The following is a 27,905-nucleotide window of genomic DNA, read 5'->3' as shown; positions in this document are numbered from 1 at the left end:
CCGCGGCAGCGCCCGTGAGGCACTCCAGCCCGCCGCGAGCGCGGGAGGGCCGCCCGCGTGTCCCCTCCCACGGAGGGCTGCGGGGAAGGGCGCCCGGAGGACGGGGTGGCTGCTCCGCCGTGCCCGGCAGCCGGGCCGTGAGGGAGTCCGGCCGGGAGCGCCGGTGAGCCGGCGACGACCCGCCCCAGGACGGGGCCGCTCGCACCGCCCCGCGCCGCTTTCCCGTGAGCCTCTGCGCGCGGAGAGGGTGTCCCGGCAGCGGCGCAAGATGGCGGCGGACAGTGAAGTGAGTGTTTCCCCCGCTCCTCCCCTGCGCTCTCCTCCGGGGCCGCGGCCGTCTCCCCGCTCACTGCTTCTCCCGCTCTCTCCCCGCAGCCCGAGTCGGAGGTGTTTGAGATCACGGACTTTACCACCGCCTCCGAGTGGGAGAGGTAGGTGGTGCTGCCGCCAGCCCCGCTCCCTTGCGGCGGCCGCCGCGGGGGCATCGCGGGGGCTCTGCCGTGTCCGCCCCGGCCGAGGGGAGCCGGGCCCCCGCGCCGCGGCCGGCCTCGCCAGCCGGGGGGCCGCGCTGGCCGGTGCCCGGTGGCACCCGGAGCCTGGTCCCGGCTGTTCCAGCGCTGCCGGCGTGTCTCTGCGGCGGAGGCTCAGGCCGCAACTGACGAGTTGGTTAAGAGGATCTAGTCAAGCTGTTCCTGAACTTACTGAAAGATCTGGTTTAATATCTGTTTGCAAGGGATCAGAATAAGCGTTTAGAAGGCTTATGTGTTTTTTAAGTAGCTGCCTGATTATTAAAATAGTCGTCTCATAGCTGGAGCCTCTAAGAGTTAGTAGAACAACGTACAAGAAAATTTAAGGTGAAGAATGCTCTTGCATTGTTGTTGTGTTATTTTTTTAAACTGCTTTTTCCAGTGACGACGTCTATGACAGGAGGCAGATTCTGAGCGCTGCATTTTAAATCTGAATTGAATATATAATTTTGTGTCAAATACTTCTTTTTCTCTGAACAATGCTCTTAGCAGTTGCTAAAAGTAACTATCATCTGAAATGTAAACACAGGAGGACCATTTTATTTGTACAAGGAAGCAATAGTTCTGTTTTTATTGTGATACTTGGGGCTTTTTTGTTGTTTGTTTGGGTTTTTTTTTAAGGAATTCCATAGTAGGACAACATACTGCCTGCTTTTAGGGAGCTGAATTACCGTACAAGCTTAGTGTTCAGCAAATATTAATGCCTTTTCCCCTTCCTAATAGATTTATTTCAAAAATAGAAGAAGTATTGAATGACTGGAAACTTATTGGGATTTCTTCAGGCAAACCTCTAGAAAAGGTCTGTTACTGCTTCTGAATTTTCTTTTAGAATTACTAACCAGTAATACACATGCATACGTTTACATATATTGCCATTTTCTTAGATGTGGCAGATAATGATTTGTATTGGGGAATTTTGCTTGTAAAAGCGGCAATTTGACAAACAGTTGCTGTAAACTTATTGGTGTGCTGTCTGCCAAACAAGCTATTTCCCTGATAGAGTTGGATCTTTGTATAGGGCCTAGTGATTTTTTTTTTTTTATTCCCAGTATTGAATCTGGAAACATGGTTGAAGCTGTTCTGAATTCTTAAGGAGTTTCTTTTTGCCCTCCCTTGTGCCTTTGTCACACCTCACAGACTTATGGTTGAGGTTGGTGTAGTACTACTTGTGACTCAGTTTGTTTCATAGATCGGAGAGATTTTTTTCAAAGTCTAATTAGAGCCTTTGTAATGCTTTCTCAGTCCTGTAAAATGCAGAGGAAATTGCTGAGCTCTTCTGGACACTAGTGCTACGTTTCCAGAGGAATTTTATGATTCTTAATTTTAGTCATGGTACAGAGTATTCAGAACGAAAACTTGTGTTATCTGAGGAACTAGTTTTCAACCTTATCTGTTAGTGTATCTCAACATGTTTTCTTTTCTTGACCAGACCTCTCTTCTTGATTTCTAGTGAGAAAACACCCTTTACAGATCCAAGCGTTGTCCAAGTTCCTTTGTTTTAGTAGCAGCATACAATTCTGTAATGTTGATTTTTTCCTAGAAACTTTCCTATGTTGTATTTTTTGTTTAAAAATAATTAGCCCTACACAGAAGTTTAGCAAATTATAGATACAAAATCATTTATCAGTGAAAGCATATTCAAAGTAAATATTAAAGTAGTATTTGTGTAGAATGGTATAAATATAGATAAAATACCACGTGGGAAGCTTCTGTCTTTGGGCAAAGTTGAGGGTGCATACGCTTAAGATGCGTAGTTCTATATGAGAGGATATATCTCTCTATTTCCATATAATTCTGAAGACTTCTCAGGGGGTATCCAGTCCTTGAAATGAACATGATTATTGGTAACATGGATTTTAGCATTAAGCTACCTTTATAATGAAGTGCTTTGAGAATTTTTTTTTTTAATTAAACCATGCTTAGCTATTTAAGAAGAAATATTTCGCAGTAGAAAAAGATGAATAAATGTTGTAGATAGTGTAGGCAGTATATTTTTTAAGGCTTATGAATGTTAACCTAAATTTATGTGATCAAATAATACTTTTTTTTTATATGCAGAGTGTATATACCACAGGAGCATGGGAAGAGAAATCAGATGAAATTTCATTTGCAGACTTCAAATTCTCAATTACCCATCATTATCTTGTACAAGAACCCAGTGACAAAGATGGAAAAGAAGAACTCGTAGAAGGTAGCTGATAGTTCTCTTACCCTTACCTGTAAGGATATGACAAAAGACAACTTCAGAATGTGGAATTCACAGTGCGTTAATTTGCTTCTGTGTGAAATTTTCTGGGATCTCATAGGTGTGATCTGACATTTCTGCTTTTAATATGCTTTGCATTCAACAAATTGCTAATATAAGTAAATTGTAAGTCAGCTGAACAGATGCTCTTCTTATGTATCAATTTTTTCCACAGATGCCCTTCCTCTGCCTATGCAGGACTTGCTGTGCATGAATAATGACTTTCCTCCTAGAGCTCACTGTCTGGTAAGATGGTACGTATGCTGCCTCTTGTCTTTAATACAAATAAGCATAGCAATGGAAAAATCTTTGATGCTGGCACAATCGCTTGTATGGTTTTTTTCAGTCAGGAGTTAAAGCTTAAATAAAATGATTCTTTGTACTGGACACAGGAAAGGAATGCAAAAAAAGCCCACCATAGAGAGCCTATCTTTACTTCTTCTTTTCCAGAATAATTTTTTCTGAATTCTGTAGACTAACCAGGATTTTATATTTGTAATCACAGAATCATTAAGGTTGGAAAAGACCTGTAAGATCATCAAGTCCAACCATCAACCCAACACCACCATGCCCACTAAACCATGTCCCGCAGTGCCACGTCCACACATTCCTTGAACACCTCCAGTGAGGGTGACTCCACCACCTACCTGGGCAGCCTCTTCCAATGTTTGACCACTCTCTCAGTAAAGAAATGTTTCCTAATATCCAGTCTAAACCTCCCCTGGTGCAACTTGAGGCCATTTCCTCTTGTCCTGTCGCTAGTCACTGGGGAGAAGAGACCAACACCCACCTCTCTGCAACCCCCTTTCAGGTAGCTGTAGAGAGCAATAAGGTCTCCCCTCAGCCTCCTCTTCTCCAGGCTGAACAACCCCAGCTCCCTCAGCCGCTCCTCACAAGACTTGTGCTCCAGACACCTCACCAGCTTCGTCGCCCTTCTCTGGACACGCTCCAGCACCTCAATGTCCTTCTTGTAGTGAGGGGCCCAAAACTGAACACAGCATTCGAGGTGCGGCCTCACCAGTGCCGAGTACAGGGGCACGATCCCCTCCCTACTCGTGCTGGCCACACTGTTTCTGAAACAGGCCAGGATGCTGTTCTTAAAAAGGCATATTTAGGTGCATTCTTAAAAAGGCATATTTAGGTGCATTCTTAAAAAGGAAAGCTGCAACAGCTTAAGAAACAACAACAACCAAGTTCTTAGTAATGCAGATCTTTAGCACATTATAGCATTGTTCTAGAGAGATTGTTTTTATGTATAAACAGTTACAGTTGCTATTAATACAAAATAAAAAATTCAGGACTGATAGACCTGGAGGTCCTTACATTATTTTGAGTACGATGTTTGAATGCTGTTAAGCTCTGGTAGTTTGTGATTTGAGAATGTGCAGCACTCCATGCCCACTCAGTTCTTGACCTCTCTGAAAGAGGTACTTGCATCAAACTAACAGATTCCACAGTCTATTGGTGACAATTAGGTTATTCAGGTTACAGTATTTCTAAAAATTCTGTTTTTCAGCTGATTTGCTAAAAACCAGAAGTGTGCTCTTTTTTCTCTCTCTTAAGGTATGGCTTACGTGAGTTTGTGGTTATTGCTCCAGCTGCGAATAATGATGCAGTTCTTAGTGAATCCAAATGTAACCTTTTGCTGAGTTCCATTTCCATTGCATTGGGGAGCACTGGCTGGTAGGTGAAAGCATAAACCTTTTTACGTATCCAGGTGAAACTCTAGCATACTGCTATTGTGAAGAAAAAGTATTAAATTGTTGGCAAAATACATTCACAGTTTGTTGTATTTGCACCATAATATTGTTACGGAAGGATTTAAAAAAGAAAGATTCCCATGGAAACTTCGAAAAGATTGAGTCAATGTGTTGTTTATATTCATTATTTTTTAAAAACTTCAAAGGCTTTTAAAGCTACTAGAAGTTGTTAGAATAAGTGTGCACAAAATACAACTTTTGGAAGAGGATTTCTTCCCTGTGTGTGGTAACAGTAACTTTCTAATATTCCTCAAAATTGTTTAGACTGAAAATTAGGTAACTGAAGTCATGGGTAGGACTTTGCTTATGACATGACAATTTCTTAGGCGTTCCGTTTAATGCTGAAGTTAACAGTATTTTTCTGTGATTCCTATTAAGCATTTTAAACTGAGTTCCACTGGGAGAAAATATATTCTAAAGAATATGAAGTTATGTTGAAATTATGTTAAAATATTTAGCTAGTTTTAAAGACTACAAAACAGCATGACATTTTAAGTAATTGAAATATTCATGTTTTGTAGTCAGGTACCACTATTTGTGCAAATACATCATAAATGGCGACGAACGTATGTTGGAGAATGTCAGGGTCCAGGAGTTCGAACTGACTTCGAAATGGTTCATCTTCGCAAAGTGCCGAATCAGTATACTCATTTATCGGGATTACTAGATATTTTCAAATCCAAGATTGTAAGTGTATCTGCATGTATATAACTGATACTAAGAATAATTATTTTATTACGTGGTTGCTTGTAGAGTCACTTCTGTCTTCTAGGGATTTTTTTTTTTTTTTTTTGGTAAGGATGAGGCTCACACTGCCGACACCAACAAAGTCTTTTTCCAAATATCGCCAGATGAAGTGATAAAGAGTGAAAATTGGTATGGGTTTTGTTCCTGAAGTGTTATGACCTCCTTCCATTTTCATTTTTCACTGGTGTGTGAAAGAGTGTGTCTGTTTTACAGTCTCCTTGTAATAACCCTCTCTTCCCCTTCCCAAAACACTCTATTTTGGTGTTTAAAAGGAGAGAGGAGGGTTGGGGTGGGTTTTTATTCTGATACTTTGTAGCTACCTGTAGCTAAGTTAAGAGTGAAGAACAACATGATGAAATGCGAGGAGTGTACTGCTTTTTTTATGGGGTTGTGTGGCTGACTCTTAACACTTCACAACTAATATTGGTAGTCAGCAATCTCATCAAAATGCTGAGGAAAAAAATCCATAATGAAAACCTAATGCATTCTGGGTCAGAGTTACTTGTGAGTTACCAGTTCAATGGAACATATAAATGTCTCATGCATTTTAGAAAGCTTATGTGCTTACTTTTACCTGTGAGTGTCTTGTTGAGCAATGGCTTTACTAGTAATTCTTGGGGTGTTGCAGTTCTGATAAAATTAGCTCTAATGCAAGCTATCATAACTAAGTTATGTTCAAGGCCTGGGGTGTTTCAGAGGATGTACTCTTTACATTAAATTTTTTCTCTAATATTTTCAAGGGATGCCCTTTAACACCACTGCCTCCAGTTAGCATGGCTATTCGGCTTACATATGTGCTTCAAGACTGGCAGCAGTATTTCTGGCCGCAGCAGCCGCCAGGTAGGAGATTTGTGTCCTCATAATAACTTCCTTTAAGAAAAACAGTCAGTGCTAAAGAAAATGTTTATGTATCTTGCCAGAAGAATTAAAACATTTTCTGCATTACTAGGGGAGACTTCAGTTACAACTGAATACCATCCCACTCCCTATGATGGGCTAGCAAGCTTAAAGCTGCTCTGAAATCATGTCCACGGCTTATGGTTGTGACAGGTGTTTTGGTTAGGGCTGTGCCTAGAAATACGCTTTTTTTATTAGTGTTTAGAGATACAGAGACACTTCTGAAATGGTAATATCTATTTGGAAATAAAAGGGTGACTGCTTGTGGTTCTGTAAAGAATTCTGCCCTGAATGCCACAGGAAACTTTTGGAATCAGGTTCTAGTAGGTGCTAATACTACAGAGGAGTATTTGTCAACTGTTTCCATAAAGTAACTGGTCTTAATACTTCACTATTTAAGTGTATTAGCAACGGGAAGAGGAGAAAGTATTATATGGACCTCAATTGAGGCAAAATTTTGTATTTTTCTTGTTTACACAGGACTAAATAAGCCAAACAGTTGATTTGTTTCATGCAGGAAAAATTTCTGATCAGGCCTTTTAATACAGTACCCTTGTATGAGGGGGGAAAGGAGAAAAGTAATACATAGTCTTAAATCTAAAGTACATACACCAGACATGATAAGTTTATGCCATAGTGATGCTATTTAGGAAAAACGGAGTGAGTTTGCTCACTTGGTAATCTCATAATGAACTCTCATATGCTTGCTTGGTGGTAATACTTTCTTCCTTGAGTGTCAAGGATTTGTTTTTAACAGATGTATTTATGTATAGGTAGCATCAGAAGATAAATTGTAAACTTCTCCTGGCTCAAAGGTAGACAAATCTGTATGAAAAAGGTAGATGTGAGTTCCTTCTTACCATACATTTTTATTAGCAATGTGGTATTTTAGGCAGAAGGTGGTGAAACGATTAAAATGCCCAAGTTCTATTCTTAGCTTAGTAGTAGTTTTATGTAACAAGGTTAAAGTATTTAGGGCACACTTAGAGGGGCAGAACCTGTGTGACCTTGGTCTGGTTTCCTAATTGTTTGGCTTTGCTTAGAAGAAAAGATAGTTCTTACACTAATCAAAGGTGTGTTTTGAAGAAGTCTGTAGTGAAGTTGATCCTGTGTGCTTTGTACATAACGAGTGTTGAAAATATGTTTAAAGAGAATCGTGTTCTTTAGGGTCAGAGAAAATCAGTGCTTTTTTAAGTAATTGTTTCTCTTTGTAGGTAAACCAAGTTTACCTAAAGAACTTGAGAAGCTAGTGCTACAGATTTTATTTTTTATTATTTCTGCAGGCACAGAAGTCAATGTTTCTGTAGCCTCTCTCTGCCTTGCTGTAGTTATTCACTGTCAGGATCCCTGGTTTGTGATGAATGAGTTGTACCACTCTGATCATATCTCTTGATTTGAGCAGTTTGAATAAATTTTACTCTTTTAGAGGATTCCAGTTAAGGGAGCTAGTGGCATAGTGTGTGGCAGAAACTGGAGATGGACAACATCATTTTTACTGCTGTTGCTACATGCAGTTGTGGTTTTATGTTCACTGTGGAAAAACTAGACCCGTACTTTATTACCTTCACTCAATTAGCTCTTCTCAAATAAAACCAAGAAATTTAAATGTCTTTTATCTTCTCTGAAGAAGAAATCATGTAATTAAGTTATCCAGATACTTGATCTGTTCTAATACCTCACTTGTTTTGTATGTAAACAGTTTGCGAGATGCATTTAAAATTAAGGATCAGATGCTGTAATAGCATTATTATAATAGCATTACAATATGTTATCACCCATTTAAATTTTTGTTCAGTGAAGGCTGTCTATTTTTGGTTTGTATACTTGAAGGATATAACATGGGAAGTGGCTGAGGATGCTGGGAGGCATTTTTTAAGCACCTAGGAATACAAGGATCAGATCATTGGGTTAAGTCTTTAACTGTAGGAGACATAACACTTTTTTCATAAAATCGTCAACCTTTTAAAAGTAGTTGGTTTTTCACTCTGCAGAGTTGTTCTTCTGGAGTCTCCCTTTTCTGCTTGGAACTGATTTCCTGCCTAAATATTTTTATGGCAAATTTGTGTCTATTTGTTCTTGTGTCAGCATTAACTCTTTAAGGCTGCCTTTATCACAGAATGACAGGGGTTGGAAGGGACCTTTGGAGATCATCTAGTCCAACCCCCCGACCAGAGCAGGTTCATCTAGAGCAAGTTGCACAGGAATGCGTCCAGGCGGGTTTTGAATATCTCCAGAGAAGGAGACTCCACAACCTCTCTGGGCAGCTTGTTGCAGTGCTCTGCCACCCTCAAAGGAAAGATGTTCCTCCTCATGTTTAGATGGAACTTCCTATGACCAAGTTTGTGCCCATGACCTCTTGTCCTGTCACTGGGCACCACTGAAAAAAGACTGGCCCCATCCTCCTGGCACCCACCCCTGAAGTATTTATAAGCATTGATAAGATCCCCCCTCAGTCTTCTCTTCTCCAGACTAAAAAGACCCAAGTCCCTCAGCCTTTCCTCAGAAGAAAGATGTTCCAGTCCCCTGATCATCTTTGCTGTACCCCCTCCAGCAGCTCCCTGTCCTTGAACCAGGGAGCCCAGAACTGGACACAGCACTCCAGATGCGGCCTCACCAGGGCAGAGCAGAGGGGGAGGATAACCTCCCTCGCCCTGCTAGCCACACTCTTCTGGATGCACCCCAGGATGCCATTGGCCTTCTTGGCCCCAAGGGCACATTGCTGGCTCATGGTCATCCTGTTGTCCCCCAGGACTCCCAGGTCCCTTTCCACAGAGCTGCTCTCCAGCAGGTCAGCCCTTCACCTGTACTCTTCCCCAGGTGGCAGTACCCTACACTTGCCTCTGTTGAATTTCATAAGGTTCCACTCTGCCCAACTCTCCGGCCTGTCCAGATCATGCTGAATGGCAGCGCAGCCTTCCGGTGTGTCTGCCCCTCCTCCCGGTTTCGCGTCATCAGCAAACTTGCTGAGGGCACACTCTATCCCTTCATCCAGGTCATTGATGAATATATTGAACAGGTCTGGACCCAGTACTGACCCCTGGAGAACACTACTTGTTACAGACCTCCAACTAGACTCTGTGCCACTGATCACAACCCTCTGAGCTCTGTCAGCCAGTTTTCAATCCACCCCGCTGTCCGTTCATCTAATCCACACTTCCTAAGCTTGCCTCTGAGGATGATGTGGGAGAGGTGTTGACAGCCTTGCTGAAGTCAAGGTAGACGACATCCACTGTCCTCCCCTCATCTATCCATCCAGTCATGCCATCGTAGAAGGCTATCAGATTGGTCAGACGTGACTTCCCCTTGGTGAATCCATGTTGACTACTTCAGATAGCCTTCTTTTCCTCCAGATGCTTCGAGATGATGCCCAGAACGAGCTGTTCCATCATCTTCCCAGGGGTGGAGGGGAGGCTGACTGGCCTGTAGTTTCCTGGGTCTTCCTTCTTGCCCTTTTTGAAGGCACTTTGCCTGTTCTCCAGGACCTTTCAAAGATGATGGGGAGTGGCCCAGCAATGACTTCTGCCAGCTCCCTCAGCACTCGCGGGTGCCTCCCATCAGGACCCATGGACTTGTGGATATCCAGTTTACTTAACTGGTCTCTATCTTGATCCTCCTCAACCAAGGGGAAGTCTTCCTTCTTCCAGACTCTCTGTTACCTCCACTGTCATCTTAGCCTGTATGAAGGGACTAACCTTCCCTCAACACAGATTGCAATATTTAATCTGTCTTTTTGAATGTCCAGTTACATGATTATTTCTTAGTTTCTGCTGCAAACAATTACTTTGACTATATGCTAGGATTGTGTTTTCATAGCTCTGTCACTTTAGCTGTTCAACTATTCTCTGGTCATCTTACACGTTACAGTCTTTTTACTGTGAAATTAAGACGATATGCTTCTTCAAATGTTCTATAAATTCTTTATGGAAAATTTATTGATCTGTCTTCAGATATAGATGCTCTAGTTGGGGGAGAAGTTGGAGGCCTTGAGTTTGGGAAGCTACCATTTGGTGCCTGTGAGGATCCTATTAGGTAAGCTAAGAATTCAGAAAACTGTATTTTATAACTTTCTTAATGGAGGACTTCAAGGTACGTTATTTCAAATCATAGCTTTGCTTGCCTATGACTTAGTATGTCCCTAACAGATGATTTAATTATTCAAGTACATAAGAAACATCTGTGAAAACTAATGATCTAATAGCAAATAAGACCATTTGCAAAATTGTCTAATGATATTCAGAGTTCTAGGTCATAAATCTTGCAGAATAAACTTCTGGAGTACTCCATTTATCTCTGAAGCTATTATATTGAAATATACCTTAACTGGAGATAAACTTTAAAAATGGTGTGCCTTCATTCAAGGATTGGACTCGCTCTCATCTTTTACTTTGATATTTGTAGAAGACTTAAATTGAGACGGTCTGTAAAATGAGTTATTACAATCTCACTATGCTCTCTTCTGAACACTTCATCACCAGTCAGCAAATCTAGGAATCATTTTAATGTGTTAGACAGTGTTTACTGCTGTGCACAATTCATCAAAGTTGTTCTTTCCTCTGTACCTGGATACCTAGAATACAATGCACAGTCTCCTTCTGTAGAGAGGAGTTGTGGGAGAGTGCTGTATGCCAGGCGCTAGTAAAGTTTAGTGCAGTACTGGGTGACATGCTGTAAAATAACCAACAGAATGTTTGCAGCGAGAAAACTCATTGGAAAACATGCGCATTTCTGGATGTAGCTGCAAAACGCATAGAGGAACTTAAATATGAACTGCCACAAATACCTTTCAAGATCTTGACAATGAAGGAGAGAACACTTTCTACTAGCACTGAAAGATTTAAATCTTGTTTTGTTTCAGTGAGCTTCATTTAGCTACCACATGGCCGCACCTAACAGAAGGTATAATTGTCGACAACGATGTTTATTCGTAAGTATTTTGTCTGAATTTTGTCTGTGAATATCTAGAAGTGTACTTTATTTGTTAACTACTGCATTTTAGTGGCATCTAAAATGTGCATGGCTTTGTGTGTGAAAGAGAACCGACTTTGAGGAATGCTAAGGTCAGTTGATAAAACATCTCATTTGGGAAAACACCTTCTTTTGAAATGCATTTCTGTGTGAGAAAATATTATTGTATCGTAATCTCAACAGAACATACACCTCCATTTATGGGCATATTCTCATACTAGACTTTAAAGTTTTGTGTATTGCATATTTCTTGGAGAAGATGATAGTGGAATATGGAAAGCAAAAAGAATTAACTGATTGACATCCCTCCCCCAAAAAATGTCATCCAGGTTTTCTGCTAAGCCTCCTAAAGAGGAAGAACAGTGTATACTGATACTTAAGAAAGAAGAAGAAAAAAAAGTGTTTTATTGTTTTAATTAATGCAGAAATGAGTTTTCCACATTAATACACTTTAAAAGAAGGCAATTTAGCTGTAACTGAATTTTTCTCATGTGTTTCTTATTCATGTTATGTATGTAGATGAGAACAGGGACTGTTGCTTGCATTTTAGAGTGTTTGTCATGTTCTCCAATGTAATGTGATTTATATTATGGCGTCCCTGGCCCAACTGGCTATGACATTACATTTATTGAGAATGTGATACTCATCTCTTGCATAGTTGCGGTGACAGCATGACACTTGGTTTTTTTGGGGTTTTTTTTCAGTGACCTGGATCCTATTCAAGCACCCCAGTGGTCTGTGAGAGTCAGAAAAGCAGATAACCCTCAGTGTCTATTGGGTACGACATCAGAATTCCCTAACTTCTCTTACAACTTTTAAGCTATTAATTTGTGAAGTTAGACTTGAATTGTTCATTACCTGATGACCTCTGTTTCCTCACTCCCCTTACTTTTTTTAAGTGGTCAATATTTTGGGCTTCTTTTTCAAGAACACAAGCTTTGCAAAACCGTAATTTCTGTTGGAGGTTATTCTGTATCTGTGTACCATGAACTTCATTGCTGTTCTTACTTCACCAGGTTCCAGAAAATAAGCATTTCCTCTGTGTGTTCTGTGAAAATTTAGATTTCCTAGAATCTTTAAATTTTATTAAGTGCCTTCTGCATTTATCCATTTCCTTAGTTGAATCAATCTGCCTGACAGGCAGAATTGGTACGCCTGGAGACCTGTACTACTGTCTGTCCTCACCTTTTAGCTTGTGGGAAAAAGGGCTTCAAAACTAAAAAAAATTAACATGCTGCAGAAGTTTCATCTTGCTTTGGGTGAAGAAGTGGATTCAACTGTATGTAGAGCTGTACTCTGGAGAGGTGGCTGATAGCTGTCTGGGTGTGCATTTTCCTAAGCTTTAATTATGTGGCTTAAAGATATTTGTGCTTCAGAACTAATTATCATGTTCTTTCAGATGAAAAGATAAAATTTATTGTCCCTCAGGCATCGTTTTGAGAGTTAGCTTATTGTTCAATGAGATTTTAATTGAGTAGTTGTTCAGAAACTTTGTTTCTCCTATAGGTGACTTTCTTACTGAATTCTTCAAGCTTTGCCGTCGGAAGGAGTCAACTGATGAGATACTTGGAAGGTCTGCATTTGAAGAGGAAGGAAAAGGTAAAACTAAAATCTTGTTGATTTATTTGTTTTTAATTGTTTCATGTTATTTTACCTTCCCTATCCCCTTTTCCTGACTTCAGATCGATCAATATTTTATACTTGTAACTCTTAGGCATTTTCTGTAATACTCCTAGGAATTTTCTGGTCAGTGCTACATGGTATAATTTCTCATGAATTCTGGGCAAGTTTAGCTCCCAAAGTCCCAGAGGACAATTGCCTCTGTTATAGTTGTTTTTTTCCACTGGAAAACAAGAATTTAAAATTTGACTGGTGTGTAAAAGAGTTGGTTTTGTGCACACATTAAACAGATTTGTCTGTATTGTTTTATGTATTTTTGTATTTTTTCCACTTTCTTCTGCTTTTTGAAGTACTATGTAGTGCATGTTTTAACAGCCAGTTTAAAGAGTCTTTAATTTGTTTGAAAGGCTTTGCTGTCATCCTCTCCATTTTAAGGAAAAACCAAAAAAAAAAAAACCAAACCAAACTTATCTGACCAACAGGTCAGACTTTATCCCAACAGTATAGATACTGATGTCTTTTTGATGTCTCTCTCCCTTTCTTTCGCTTTTCTTGCTGCATATGGTGAATGTTCCCTTCCTTCTTGCCTCTTGTCACCTTTTCTTTCCTCCAAATATGGCCTGTATCAATGTATTTTCTTTGGTTATACTTGGTATCAGTTTTGAAGGAGCTCGCTATTTAGCTTAAAAAGGTGTTAGGGTATGTATTACTCCTAGTGCTTGATATACAGTCTCTTTAGCCCTCCTTATCTCTAATTGTCTTGAAATGTTTTCCAAGATGAGGTTTCTCAGGCTGCTGGTAATTAGTCCTTTAAATTTGTCTGCCCTCTTTTTAACAATGTTTATTCATTTTATTGTAAGAGAGGTTCTAAAGTTTACTGGCAACTCTGGAAAAAATATCTTGATTCGAGGAGTTTACCCGAAGACTGTAAAACAGAATTGTGCTTACACCATGTAAGGTCATATATATATAGTGATTAATACTGGATTTATTTCAGGCTTATCTAAAGCTTTAGCACATGCTTGAGCAGTCTTTGTTACCTGCAATGTATTCATTGGGATCGTGTATAAACAAAAGTTTGAACACTGGCTCTTCAGGAGGCTTTTGCTGATGCTCTGCCAGTAATTGTCTGCAAGTACTACTACAGTAGGTGGTAGGCACTATCTACGGCCAGCTTAGTCCAGACTTCATTCAGTAAATTAAATCAAGGACAGTCTGTGACTCCTTTGTGATCTCATTCTGCTCCTTATCTTTGTGGCTAAGAACAGTGAATATCAGGTATGGAAGCTGTGACAGCACAGGGGTGTAGCTCTGGTTAACAGGGTGTTAAAAATCAATACAAGATAAATAGACTGAATATGACAGGTGAAGTTTTTAAAGAGAGATGGTCTTGTGGGTTTTTTGTTTTGTTCTAATTATTTTTATTTTATTTTACAGAGGTTGCTGATATTACCCATGCTTTGTCGAAGCTCACAGAGCCAGCACCAGTCCCAATCCATAAATTATCAGTCACAAATATGGTTCACAGTGCAAAGAAAAAAATTCGCAAACACAGAGGTGTAGATGAATCACCTTTAAACAATGAAGTTCTGAACACTATTCTTCTGGTAAGTGAGCTCTCTGTGCACATTAAATTCATATAAAACATGTATTCTATGCTTCCACTGATGCATTTGGCTTACAGTTTATAGAAGAATTATAAATAAAAGTGTCTGATGTCAGTTCCATTATTTGAATTGCATTTATCAGCTTCTTGAAACAGCCTAAGTTGTTATAAGTCTGTGCAATGTAAGTGGACTGAAAATGAACTCTGAACTCTGCTAACAGTTTTAATTAGAGGGATTGCTGGTATGTAACCAGCAGTAGCTTTATGGAGAAAGTGGGAAAAGCAGGAAAAAACATACTAATGGAAGTTTGGATTTTTTTGTTTCTTCAAGTTCTTATTTCCTGATGCTGCTGACAAACTTGCCGATGGATTTGAAAGCAGAAATAGCACTTCAGCAGGAAACAATCCCCCTCCAGAGAATGAAGATTATGTAAGTTTTACTGACTGACACTCAGGAGAAAGAGAAAGCGATTTTTAGTGTGTGTTCATACAGACTTTGCTATGGTTGCCCTATGTCTTGTAATAGATAATTTTTGGGAAGAGGAACTTTTGTGGAATCTCCAGGTAGAAATAGTGATTTTTTTTATTTTTTTTTCTTCTAATTTCTTTTTTTTCTTCCAAAGACTGTAATTTTTGGTAGCTTATACTTACAGGCTTAAAATGTTAGTTAGCCACTTGTACTGACAAACAGGAAAGAGATCATATGGTTTTGGAAAAAAATGCCATTTTTCCTGTATTTCCTGCTTTCTTTTATTTCTTACATAGAATCTCTTCAGTCAGTTTAAATCTGCTCCTTCTGACAGTCTGACATACAAACTAGCTTTATGTCTTTGTATGATAAACTTCTACCATGGAGGAGTAAAAGGAGTGGCACATCTTTGGCAAGAATTTGTGTTAGAAATGCGCTACAGATGGGAGAACAACTACCTTATTCCAGGGTAAGATTTTGTTGTTGTTGTTCTTGCTTTGTTGCAGAAAATGTTCTTTGTTTCAGGAGGAAAGTGAGTTCTCTATGACTTTGAAACATACTGTTTTGGTTTTTTAAATTGCAAATGCTAGCCTCTGTTTTTATTACCCTACTTCCTTAAAGCAAGAAAGGATAGGGAGTATGGAAAAGCATCTGTGCTCTCCTTTGAAAACTTCAGGATGCCTGGAGGAAGCTCAAGGTAAAGAGCAATCCGCTGTGTGAATGAGGGTGGGGGAAAAAAAAAAAAGCTCATGCGAATGCTTGGCTTCCAGTTTACCATTAGATAAAAATGAAGGAGCTGATATAGGGAGAAACACCTTTGCTTTGTGGTGTAGTTTCACCACTTTTGTAAGGGAGCTGTTCCAAGTTCTGCTGGTGTAGTAGCCTTTTCAGGCAGCTAATGTCTCAAGTATTCCAACCCTTCCAGGTTATGTCTGCAGTAGCAGAGCTTGTTGCAGACAAGGGTTCTGTCAGGATGAGGTATCAATGTAGAGCAAAAATAGATGCTTTTTTTTTTTTAAAAAAAAATGGGATGGACTGGCCATTTATTCACTGGTTTGTACTTTCAAATGGTTACACTAACAGATAAAATAGGAGTTGAAAAATCTAGAGATCACTCTACTGTATCATTGCAGTTTCAAAAGTAAAGTCAAAGGTGCTTAATTTTTGTCTGAAAACAGTTAGCCTTTTAACTTCCAAATGGAAAACTGACCAGGAAATGCAGGGCGTGTCTGTTTTGTACTAATGTGAATGATCTCAGTGCTTCAGAAATGACCTCTAGGAAATAAATGTAGTTTAGCTTCTGGGCTTGTTTGGTCACTAGCTTGTCTTCTGAGACCATAGAAGAACTGCATAGTTGAAATGGTGGGGGTGGGTTCAATGTGGATATTTGCCCCTCTTTTGGATTTCATATGATTTAAGACCACATGTGTGTGAAAGATTCAACTTTATAATTGATAATGGTTACACTTCTACCTTTTGTTAGATTAGCTAATGGCCCTCCAGATCTGAGATGCTGTTTACTGCATCAGAAACTTCAGGTAAATATCCCAAATTTAAGAATGATTTTTCTCCTAAGGAAACTGTCAAAATTATAGCAATTATTAGCTAAATGTATTGTTGTTGTAGTTTTAGTTATGCTTGTATTTTTGGGTCTGGACTTCATTTCTTGGGAAAATCTTTGTTATAGCAACAAGTGCAATGGAATTGTTATCTTAGAATTCTAAGAGATTTTTGGTGACTCTCCAAGTTTTTCTGTGACATTGTTTCCATAAGAGAAGTAATTGCTAATAAGTATTTTTTTTTCCCTTAACTTGTTAGATGTTAAATTGTTGCATTGAAAGAAAGAAAGCAAGAGATGAGGGGAAAAGGGGGAACCTGTCTGATCATTCACCTGGTGGTACTTCTGGTGATGCTGGAAAAGGAGCAGACCACTCTGGAGATAACCCTGATAAGGAAAAAGAAGTTGGCAAATCTTGGGAATCATGGAGTGACAGTGAAGAGGAATTTTTTGAATGTCTAAGTGACACAGAAGATCTTAAAGGAAATGGGCAGGAAAACGGAAAGAAAGGAGGAGCAAAAGAAGGCAACAAAGAGCCTGTAAACTTAAAACCAGAAGGTCGTCTGCATCCACACGGAAAGCTGACGCTGTTGCATCCAGGAGAGCCTCTCTACATTCCAATAACACAGGTTAGGTAGCAAGAGCTGAGCCAGATGTGCAATATGACTCTCATGCAATATGGCTCATACTTAGGATTGTGGAATTATCTGTAGTTTGCAGGTTATAGCCTTATCTGTTGTTAAAATTGCTAAATGTTTTTGGCCTAAGACCTTGTTTTCCATTTTCAAAACTTGATGAGGCTTTTAAACTGAAATCTTACATGCTTTTTGTTTTATTTGAGAATGGGTCTCTTTACCAAATTTCACTCAAAACAATTTTTTTTAACCAAGAATGAAGCTGTCTTGCTTACCTTAAATTTGGCTTTCTTTTTATTTCTAGCTCTTGAGGCATCTTCCATCACCTCCTTACTTTCTTTCCTGTGAAGTAGGAACTGCTGTGGTCCTTCCACCATGAAGATTTCTAGCTGACTGACCAGAGTACTGGATCAGTTTTCTTTCCTTTTTTTTTTTTCTTTTTTTTAAAAAAAAAGAATTGCTCAACTCATATGTAACAGGCCATAGTCTTCCTTTTTTGGTACCATTATCTAAAGCAGGTTTATCGTCAAACAACTAGAAATGTTATCTGACACAGACTTTCTTGCAGAGTGACTAGGGATGAAATAGGAAGCAGTGGTGTCAGAGGAAGTAGTTTGAAATCAGCCATGCAGGAAGAATACAGTATTTTTCATTCACTTGAGAGAAATTGTTTTTAATGAACGTTGCTTTGCATGGGTAAAAGGTATGAGCAGAATGTAATCAGGCAAAATGTTGTCAATTAATTATGTGCTAACAGTATCAACGGCAAAAATTCTGCATTGCTTTAGGTGGATTTTCATCCATCTCAGCAAAATAGTATCAGTATCATTTCCTGGACTTCATCTGGATTTTGACATTTTAACAATATATCCTTATATTGTACTTCATTCTCAGGTTGTTTTCTTTTTAATTTCTTTTTGTTAGTGTCATCTTCAGATGCACAGCTCTAGGCTAAACAGTTTAAGCAGTAGGAATTTATGTTTATTTCCTTTGAGTACAAATAAAGTAGAATGAACTTTTGGTGACAGGGAGCTTTCCACTCCTTCTTCCTTAATAAGGGCTAAGTCTAGAAGAGGCTATTTGTAAACTTGTCTTTTTCTGTGTTACAGGAACCAGCACCCATGACTGAAGATTTGCTGGAAGAACAGTCTGAGGTACTGGCAAAATTAGGGACATCAGCAGAAGGTGCTCATCTTCGGGCACGCATGCAGAGTGCCTGCTTGCTCTCAGATATGGAGTCTTTTAAGGTAGTACTACTTGAAGTATTGCTTTCTTCTTAAACTATCCCTCTTGCTTGTGTTGAACAATTTTGAAGGTTTTTCTGACGATTTTTTTTTTCCTCAAAACATTTTCAAAATAGCTTGAAGTTGAAAATAAAAACCTATTCATAAAACTCTTAGAACATTTAAAAATCTATGCCTGTCCAGGCTATTAGGCTGTAACGTTCCAGTAAATTTGCACAATATCTGTGGGAGGGGAAAACCCCCCAAAACATACAGTTGATAAATTGGGAATTAAAGCCCATACAAAGTGATGTCAGAAGAAAACTGAGCATCAAAATCCTGAATCAAAATTGTATGTCTTTCCCTCCCACCACCTTGCGCTTTCATTTAGTGTCTCTCTTACTTGTACTTCCCACTGTGTCTAGCTTTGTAAAATGCACCCTTAATCAGACTGCAAATGGATAAAATGTAAAAATGATGTGAATAAAAAAAATAATCTAGTAACACGTTCACAATTCTGTATTTGGACTTTGGGGAGGTGGACGTAATTTCTATGTATAGTTGAAGACGTTTTGTTCTTTAGTAGGAAGGATAAATTATCACTATTTAGAAGTCCTATACCGCTGTTCATCAGATTGGGACTGGAGTAGCTGTGGTTTTGGGTAATTTGTTCCATTTCTTTTCTAAGCTCTGCAGAGGGAGCTAAGAGCCCATACACTGCTGTCATCAAAGAATCTCAAAACTAAAAAGATTGGAGATTCTGTCATGAAATAGCTGTATATATATATATTTAAAATTACTGCAATGTTACTTTGCAGTAAAAGGATACAGATATACTGTAGAGTAAGAGTATTTGTAACATATCAATATCAGTTTATTAGCAGTGATTCATGTCATATATGTAGCAGTTTTATTTCTATGGCGCAAGTGACCTAAAAGCTCGAAGTAAGAATATAGAACTGTAATTTGAAGCGGAAGTGCACTCTCAATAGGTACATCGAATAGAAAGCAGGGTTTTCTTTTATGTTCTAGATCTATGTATGTATTTATCTGTGTTGACATTCCATCTATGAAAATGAAGGGTTTTTTGTTTGGGGGAGATTTTTTTTTTTCCCTTTTTAAAGGAAGAAGAAAAGGTGAATTTTGGTATTGGAGTGTTAGAAGATGGAAAGTCAGTGCTGAAAGCATATTCATGCAGCCCAGGGATTCTTTTAGGCTTGGGCTGTTTTTCATCTAAGTCTTTAATGGTGTAAGTTTATACATAAAAAATTGAGTGAAAATTCTTATTTATTGCGTTTATCAAGTACCAGATAGAAGCTTGACTTAACAGTGTAATTTTTGAGCTTGCCTGAAATAAGTGATGAATGTACAGTTTTGGGGTGGTAAGAGGAAGGTTTCTTTTGTTTTTGTTGATGATGTGTGGGTTCCCCCCGCCCCCCCGCCCCCCCCCCCCCCTTTGTCTTGGTTTATACTTACTTTATCCCCACACCTTCCCAGTTTGCTGACTGTGAACAGAATTCCCTGAATTTTGGCTCCTAGCCTCTGCTCTAGCCACTAAACCATATTGCCTTCCTACCCAGGTGGTTATGTTTTTATAGGATTTTTCAGGCACAAATTTTATCTCCTCTTCATTCCAGGCAGCTAATCCTGGCTGTTGTCTGGAGGATTTTGTGAGGTGGTACTCCCCTCGGGATTACATCGAAGAGGAAGTGGTTGATGAAAAGGGGAATGTAGTAATTAAGGGTGAACTGAGTGCCCGAATGAAGATTCCTAGCAACATGTGGGTAGAGGCCTGGGAGACAGCAAAACCAGTCCCAGCCCGGAGGCAGAAGAGACTCTTCGATGACACTAGAGAGGCAGAGAAGGTAAAAAGCTCTATGACTAGCAATAGTCTGATCTGTAATGCTTGTGCAAAACTTCCTTCTTTCTCCTGCAATATTTAAACATTAATATGTCATTGCACTACATTCTTGGAGTTCTTAAACTGTTTTGTACATGGCTTAGGATTAATCAGAAATTCTTGCTGCTGTACAACAGTGTGTTTGAAGTATCTAAAATAATCAGTGTGTGTAGCGTAACTTCATAAGTTGTATTACTTAGGTACTTCTTTGAATTATTAGTAAATAAACCAGATTTTTATCTGCATGTATGTGTTAGGAAACGAAAGTGTTCCCAAAACATCATTGTTTTTAGTTTCATTCTAACATGTTGGGACTGGAAACAATCACTGAGGATTCATGTAAAAACTACCTATTGAGTCCTGTCTTACAATGGTGCTCCCTTCTTGTCAATTCTTCAATGTATGTGCTCATCTTTCGTAGTTAACCTTATCTTTGGGAAATAGTTTTGATCGGTAACGTATTAAATTTTCTGATGTTATAGGTGCTTCATTACCTTGCAGTTCAGAAACCAGCTGACCTTGCAAGGCATCTCTTGCCTTGCATCATCCATGCAGCTGTACTCAAGGTAAAGGAAGAAGGTAAATAATGTTTAATAAATTATTAAGGTATTTTAGGGTGAACACTGATGCAATAATTACAACTTCTTAATTTCTTTTCCTCCTAATAGAAGCACTAGAAGATATATCTTCAGTTAAGAAGATTATTAAGCAGATAATATCCCATTCCAGTAAAGTTCTACGATTCCCTAATCCAGAGGATAAGAAGTTGGAAGTAAGGCTTTTGTACTGGCTGGGGCTGAAAACCTAATAGACTTTTACACCGTTCATGGGAGTGCTAAAAGAACATCTTTTTAATTTTCATTTTTATTAATCTCCTGCAGGAAATCATTGCTCAGATTATGAGTGTGGAAGCTATCATTGCCAGGGCCAGGTCTCTGAAAGCAAAATTTGGGGTAGAGAAATGTGAAAATGAGGAGGAGAAAGAAGATCTACAAAGGTGACTGATGGGTTTTGTTGTCCTGTGCCTGTGTTGTTTTGTTTTTCCTCTGATGCCCTTTTTTATTGTTTCAAAATTTAGGACAGATAGAAGTGGTGATAATACAGAAATACTAAGGATTCATATTTGGTAGCAATAAACATTAGGTGTCCCTGTCCCTAGGCTAGCTAAAGGTGTTATATGTGGGTACCCTAAGTGCCCCTCTAAGTAACCATCTCTTTGAAAACATGTGATACAGATTATTTTGATGGAATTTGGTTTTATCTTGACAGTACTGGGGATTTCATTTTTTTTTTTGTGTATGTAAAAGGTGTATTTGATGAACTTCATTACAATTGAGGTAAAATTAGAAGGACTAGGAATTTAGTGTTTTCTAACTAATATGGAATGAAATACTCCCCCCCCCCCCCCCCCCCCCAAGTTACATTTTCATATTCTAGTCTCCTTACTAATTTGGAACATATTACTGAGGAACCATATGAATGAAAAGCAATAAGCCATGTCTCATTGCTTCACTACCTGCTGTCAGATTATTTTCTTACTGCTTAAGATGACTAATAGGTAATGTTAAAAAAACCACGTTAACTTCTTGCTGCTGTGCTGAGAGGGAGAGATGACATTTTTGTAGTACATGCTGGGAGTTCAGAGGAGTGATGTCGGACCAAAGCGATATCTTTGTGCTCAAAACAATTGTCATGTTGTTACTTCTGCGTGGCTGACACTGTGAAGGCTTTTCGTGTTGAATTTACACATCTGCATTAGGAGCCTGGGTTCCATTTATAGTTAATTGAGAGAAGTAGATCCTTTCAGAGGCTGAATTGCAGCCTAGGTGTTAATTGGCCCTGCTGCTGGAGTTGCAATGCAAATAGCTATATAATCTGCCTTTCCTGACCTTACGTGGGAGGCTGCTGTGTTCAGCTTGGTTTTGACCTACGTTATCTGTGAAAGAACAGCTGCTTGTATTAGCAAGAAAGAAAGAAAGAGCAACAAGGTAGAAGGGAACAACTGAAGGCTAAGGGGGGTTTAGTCTATAGGGTAGAGGGAAAGGAGGAAAGGGATGAAAAGGTGATGATAGTGTTTGAGTGGGATGCTGAGGAATGTCAGGTTTTTTTCCTTAAACCTTTTAGAACGCAGAACTCCTGAGAGCGTCTGCCAGTTCTCACTCTGTGCAAATGATGCTAGGTGCAGACCTCCTCGCAGGAAACAATTCTGGTTTTAATTAGCAAACTGGATACAGCTGAGAATTAAACATTCCTTTTTCCTTGTCAATAATTTGTACCACCAGATTCGTAAACTGTCTCCTGGAGCAGCCAGAAGTGTCAGTTATTGGTGCAGGAAGAGGACCTGCTGGTAGCATTATTCACAAGCTGTTCGTGAATGCTCAGAGGGTAAGAGAGAGCTCTTGATTGTTTTGCAGACACTTCAAATTTAAGCAGTATGAAGCAACAACTTATCATATGATGCCAGTTTATTTTGTCTGCATATATGCATGTATTGTCATAAATGTGCTTGAGGTTTTTTTGTGATGTTCAACATGACTTTGGCAATAAAAGAACCTTGCAATACGAAAGAAGAGTAAGTGACCTGGGATGTTAAACAATTAAAGCCATCTGGGTAGACAGAGGTGTCATTAATGTTTGATTTACTTCAAATGGTAACATCACTAATGCTATTATGACACCAATTTCTGCTTTATTAAAGTTACACAATATATGCAACATCACAGCAAGAACAATCAAGTGTGTTGATTGTTTCACATCGGAATGTAGAGAAACACATCATAATATGAAATACATTAGAAGGAGTAATTTTTAGTCTGAGACTCATGCTTGGAACACTTGAGATTTTCTTCTGTGGAAACTAGCGTGCTTAGGAAGAGTTTCAGTTCTTTTCCAGTACAGCTCTACATTCAGTTTACTTATTGCCAGTGTTGTATGTGTTCTCTGGAAACCCTTCTCCAGCCTGTATTGATTTCCAAACTTGTTGGACTGCAGTCAGCCTTCAGTTTCTGTCAGAATTACACCTGTTCATGGCATCAAATTATCTAACTAAAATTTAACTACAGTGATAATAACAAGGTAGTATGGTATTGCAGACATCTTAGAGCCTGAAATCCCGTTTGGAAATCATTGCTGTAAAAATGTTACGATTGGGTATTGAACACTTTTAAGGTATGGATGCTTTTATAATATTCTGTATTTTGCAACTCGGCATAAAAAGGACCATTCTGAAAACAGACCATGGTTATTATGGGAAATGAAGATCAGAACATTTATTTTATCCTCCTAGTCTCTAGGGAAAATCTGGTTGCAAACCTCACCATGTCAACCAGCCTTACTTACAGACTTCCCTGTAAAGTCTAAGATTGTGCCCTCTGAGTGTATGCAAGCATGTGCACTTGCCTTTTTAATATTGAGGCATCGTGTTTTTAAAGCTGATTAAGAGTTTCTAGCGTTAATGTTTGATAAAGATGTATGTAAATTTCTAGGGTTTTGTTTCTTTTGAAACATCAGTAGCTAAAGCTAGGTTACAGACACTTCCCACTGTTAATTAAGACTTCTTAGTGGGACAGGGGCTAACTTGCTACCAAAACCCCCTTGTGTTTAATCTACCATGAGTAATTTCAGTAGAGAGCTGATTGGTAAATAGAAGTTGAATGACTTCCTTGTTCATTGCCTTTTGAACCTGGACTCCTCTCTCCAAGTTGTGTAAAATGTGTTGTTACATTCTGAAGTTTTCTCAGGAAAATAACAATAGCAAATGCATGTTCTTGGAAGTAGAATGCATGATGTCTCTTAAACCTACAATCTCCTTCTAACCTCTTGTAAGTCACCTCTGACTTGCCTTTGTTTCTGTCTTTCATCACTGGTTCTTTTCTCATCCCTTTCCAAGCTGACTGAATCTTCTGATGAGGTAACCAACTTTGTCCCTCGTTTCCCACTCATCTTCCCTAGCTGCATAGAGTTGAACCTTTTGGTAGATATAGTACAGCAGCCTGATTTAGTTTGTACTGTTGTTCACATATTAAGCATAAAAATAATTTTGTGTTTCCAGAATGGTTTTTCCTCATTCACAGACTTTTATTTTTAGAGCCTAACAGGTAGTGAAAAGAGAGAGAAATCTTTAAAAAAAAAAAAAATTAAAAAAACCAAACCAAAAAACATTTCTTCAAGTGAATATTAACATTTTCTGATGCTGAAATACGTGGCCGTGCCTTTATATTCTTCTCTGTTGCTGTCACTGTGTTTTGTTTATTGAACAGCCAGGTGTTCGGGAGGTTAGGTAGAGATGGACAGTACCTGCATGTTACAATCCAGATACCAGTACTTTCTGACACTAATGAACTTTTTGGACAGAATACAGAGAGGTTTGGGGACGAACTGGGGTAACTGCGTGAAGAAGTGTAGCACAGGAAATGTCCTCTCTGTTGGTTTCCTAGAACCGCTCTCGTGGGAACAAGCAGCACTTGTCCCTGGTGACTTCTCCTGTGGCACAGGCTGCAGAGCCAAACGGTGCCGTGTCCCCGCTCCTGGGGAGTGGGGGGGGGAGAGGTGCAGTGGGGCAGCTGAGAGGGGCCATGAGGGTTGTCCAGTGGGTTCTGCCACACCTCAGTGACGTTGGTGAGCTTGAGTTGTGTACGCTTAAATTAGGACCCTACAGGGCATTGGGGTGTGCATATATATGTAGTTGGGGAATGTTTATTGGGCTGCTTAGAACATGCCAGCCCTTTTTCCAGTATTCGGGCTTCAGTGTTGCTGCTTACTGGCTCTGAGGCAGTGAGCATTGATGGAGATTGCACAGTGTCTCGCTTGCTCTGCAGTGTCATTTCGGCAAGCCTCTCTTTGGCCGTGGGAAAACACATATTGAAGTAGTATTTTGAGTTTGAAAAGGCAGGTGGCTATTTGTCACGATTCCAGTAGTGGTGCTGGTTATTTTTAAAAAGAGGCAGGCGTGGCCTCGTGTAGCCACAGAGAGCTGAGGAGAGAGCCCTGCTTGAGAAGGGCATTTCATCTGGTCAAAACCGTCACTTCACACTGTCAAAAAATCAGGAGCTTAGGCTGAGCTTCACCATCCGCACACGAAGGTTCTTCCATTTGATTGTGCGCAGTTTATTTCTTGACATCTCATTAGTGTCTTGCTCTGTGTACACGTAAAGCCTTTTGATGTGTTTACCATTTCTAATCTTTCTCTGTTCCTCTTACAAAGTATTTTCCGGATCCTAATGCTAAGAAACAGCTTGCCCTGTAATTATACCTCTGCTCTTATTTAAGGTTTCTGCAGTGCCTCCACTTGATGAAGAATTGAGGAGATCGGGTTCATCAGAGGAGCGAAGACTCAACACAGGGGCTGTTTCAGATTTCCCACCGCCCACGGGTCGCGAGGTGATTTTGCGCACGACGGTCCCCCGCCCCGCTCCTTACTCCAAACCGTTGCCCCAGCGCATGTACAGCGTGCTGACGAAGGAAGATTTTCGACTTGCAGGTGCCTTTTCAGCAGATACAACATTCTTCTGATGTAACCAGCGGTGTTACCTTGTGTGTCTTCACAAGTAGGATGCTACTCATTTTCCTTCCGGGAAGTTAACATTACAGATTGACTGGCTTGCAGTAAGGAGAAAATCCGGTCGTCATTAGTGACGGAGTGTCATGTTCCCAAGGACAGAGTGGAATTGGCAGCCGAGAAGGATGCCTGTAGCAACTTTATCTCGGAGGTTTGGAATGGCTTCACAAGCAGTTTTAATCAGATCTTTGGGGAAGAAAGGTTAGCAGTCTCCTCTCTGTCCAAAGGGAACATTTTTGGTTTTGGTTTTTTTGCATTAGCTTGTTTAATAACGGACATGAATGGGCTGTGTGCAGATAATTCATGTTGAAATTCATGCAGAATGTGCTGCTTTACAGTTCTTAATCAGACTTTATCAAGTGACATTAGTCTACTTAAATTGATGTGTAAACATTAAGTAATTCGTATTTATTGCTAATCATAAACTTTAAGCCCAGTATTTTTTGGTTAATCACTAAGTTGCAAATACTTCTAAAATATCCTTATTTTTATTTAAAGCATACAGTACATTCTAGTTCATGCTAAACTCTACTAGCATTGCAGCAGTTGTCCAAAAAGATCTTGTCTTGGACCCTTCTCCCAAAGAGAAATAAATGTATTTAGGGCTACAACTGGACAGTAAGCCTGATAGCCTTGAGTGGGTCACTCACGGTTGTGGATACTTTATATCCTTCCCTGCACGCACGGGCCAAAGCTGTATGTACATGACACATACAGAGGTGTTTCACTGTAAGCAACTTGCTGGTATTCACAGAGGCTGGCTGAATGCTTACTGTGTCTTAGAATTGTTTCATCCTATCAGAGCAATCACCTGCTGTAAACTAACCCCCCCTGGATATCATGCAAACACTATAATGTGTATGTGCCAATGTTGCTTTACAGTGATCTTTGTGTGTTTCAATGAGAATCAGCAAAAGATCAGCATTACTTTACAAAATGAAGTGTAAAAACAGCTGCAGTATTGTTGACATTACTCAATAAATCTGAACTTCATGTTGGCTCTCAGACTTCTTCGGGTACTAGCAATGTTTTTCTCAAAATACTTTTTAAATGTCATCCTTGCATGATTTGACCTAGGAACAGCATTGTTTATGACATTAAGTAGAGAAAGTTAAGTAAGTTCTGTATTACCCTAGAACTTCTTGGAGGGTAATAGGGGCCAGGGGCTAGAGTGTTTCCTTCAGATAAAGTTGTATCAAGTAGAAATACATTTTTCAGGACAAAGAAGAGTTAATTTTCTTCAGAGGAAATCTTGTCACAGAACTTGTTCTCCAGGCTTTTTGTGTTTTACCTGAGGCAAATTTCTCTGATAAAAGGGATGAGAAAGTCAAAGATGAATTTAGCTGTTGTTTAACTGTATAGCTTCTTTAAAAGAAACTGCACTAAGCTAATTACAGAGAGGAAGCTTAAGTTAAAGAGTACTTATTCTGATACTCTCTGTTTCCTCTTCTCCTGCCATGCTGTCTTTGTAAAATTTCACATTAAAGTGTATCCTTCTGTAAAGGCTGTACAAAATTGAGAATCCCTCACTTCTTAGTTATCAAGCTCTTATGACTTGGTCTTTTAAACTGAAGAGATGATTCTTCTAATCATACTCAGAGAACACAAATGCCATGTACACTTTTTTCAGGCAGTTAGTTACCTAAATGTATCTTTGCTTCACTCTGTAGAAAATGGTGCACTTAATTACTTACATCTTTAACTGATAAAAAGGATGTGTAAAACTTTAAGAATTTTTCTCATAAGGATAATCTAGAAAGCTTTTCAGCTTATTTTAACTAGATGTACTTGAAATTGCAGTCATGTGCTTTCAGAAAAAGAGGGGTAGTGTATGACTGCTTTATGGCATTCAAGGGGCAGGGGGGAAGAGACTGATAAAGAATAAAAAAAATCACTAGGAAAAAGAGAAATGTATTTATTTGAAGTAACCTTAAAGAAAGCCACATAAACAGTCCAAAAGAACCAGCATCACTGCAGTCTTGGTAAAGAGAATGCGCCTGTAGCATTTGCTAGAAACTACCTTTGCAATAATTGGTAATATTTATTGTTCCCTGTCATGAATAAGTTTTTAATACAAGCTGGTTTAAGTTAAAACAGATTTCAACAGACATTAATTCTAAATACCAAACTCCTATAAGTCAGGCCCAGTGCCAAAGTAGACCTTTCACAGCTCATCAGAGCATTCCCCTGGCTGCG

General features: G+C 39.4%; 1 protein-coding gene across 2 annotated transcripts; it reads left to right on the top strand.

The window, feature by feature from the left end:
• The first annotated feature begins 268 nt into the window (after positions 1–268).
• On the top strand, positions 269–26,702 carry RAB3GAP1 (RAB3 GTPase activating protein catalytic subunit 1). Of its 2 annotated transcripts, XM_059820141.1 has the most exons (25): positions 269–286; positions 376–431; positions 1,251–1,326; positions 2,586–2,718; positions 2,948–3,026; positions 4,336–4,455; positions 5,054–5,219; positions 6,020–6,119; positions 10,124–10,205; positions 11,032–11,100; positions 11,846–11,919; positions 12,648–12,740; positions 14,199–14,368; positions 14,699–14,797; positions 15,133–15,305; positions 16,320–16,374; positions 16,655–17,023; positions 18,139–18,276; positions 19,890–20,117; positions 20,635–20,731; positions 20,821–20,924; positions 21,034–21,149; positions 22,435–22,537; positions 24,042–24,062; positions 25,421–26,702. In XM_059820141.1, the coding sequence occupies exons 1-25, from the start codon at positions 269–271 to the stop codon at positions 25,661–25,663; spliced, it is 2,982 nt and encodes a 993-aa protein (XP_059676124.1). In that variant the 3' UTR covers positions 25,664–26,702. The 2 variants fall into 2 exon arrangements, with proteins under 2 accessions (XP_059676124.1, XP_059676123.1); XM_059820140.1 differs by lacking the exon at positions 24,042–24,062.
• Positions 26,703–27,905: the final 1,203 nt, after the last annotated feature.

This window comes from Gavia stellata, chromosome 8, assembly GCF_030936135.1.
Source record: "Gavia stellata isolate bGavSte3 chromosome 8, bGavSte3.hap2, whole genome shotgun sequence".
Lineage (NCBI taxonomy): Eukaryota > Metazoa > Chordata > Aves > Gaviiformes > Gaviidae > Gavia > Gavia stellata.
This window is presented reverse-complemented; position numbering and strand designations above follow the sequence as displayed.

Excerpts from the sequence above, each read along its gene's own strand:
- RAB3GAP1 (XM_059820141.1), top strand. Across the intron at positions 14,369-14,698 it reads TTCTGAACACTATTCTTCTG|TTCTTATTTCCTGATGCTGC; the intron begins GTAAGTGAGCTC and ends TGTTTCTTCAAG. Across the intron at positions 20,925-21,033 it reads CAGAGGATAAGAAGTTGGAA|GAAATCATTGCTCAGATTAT; the intron begins GTAAGGCTTTTG and ends AATCTCCTGCAG.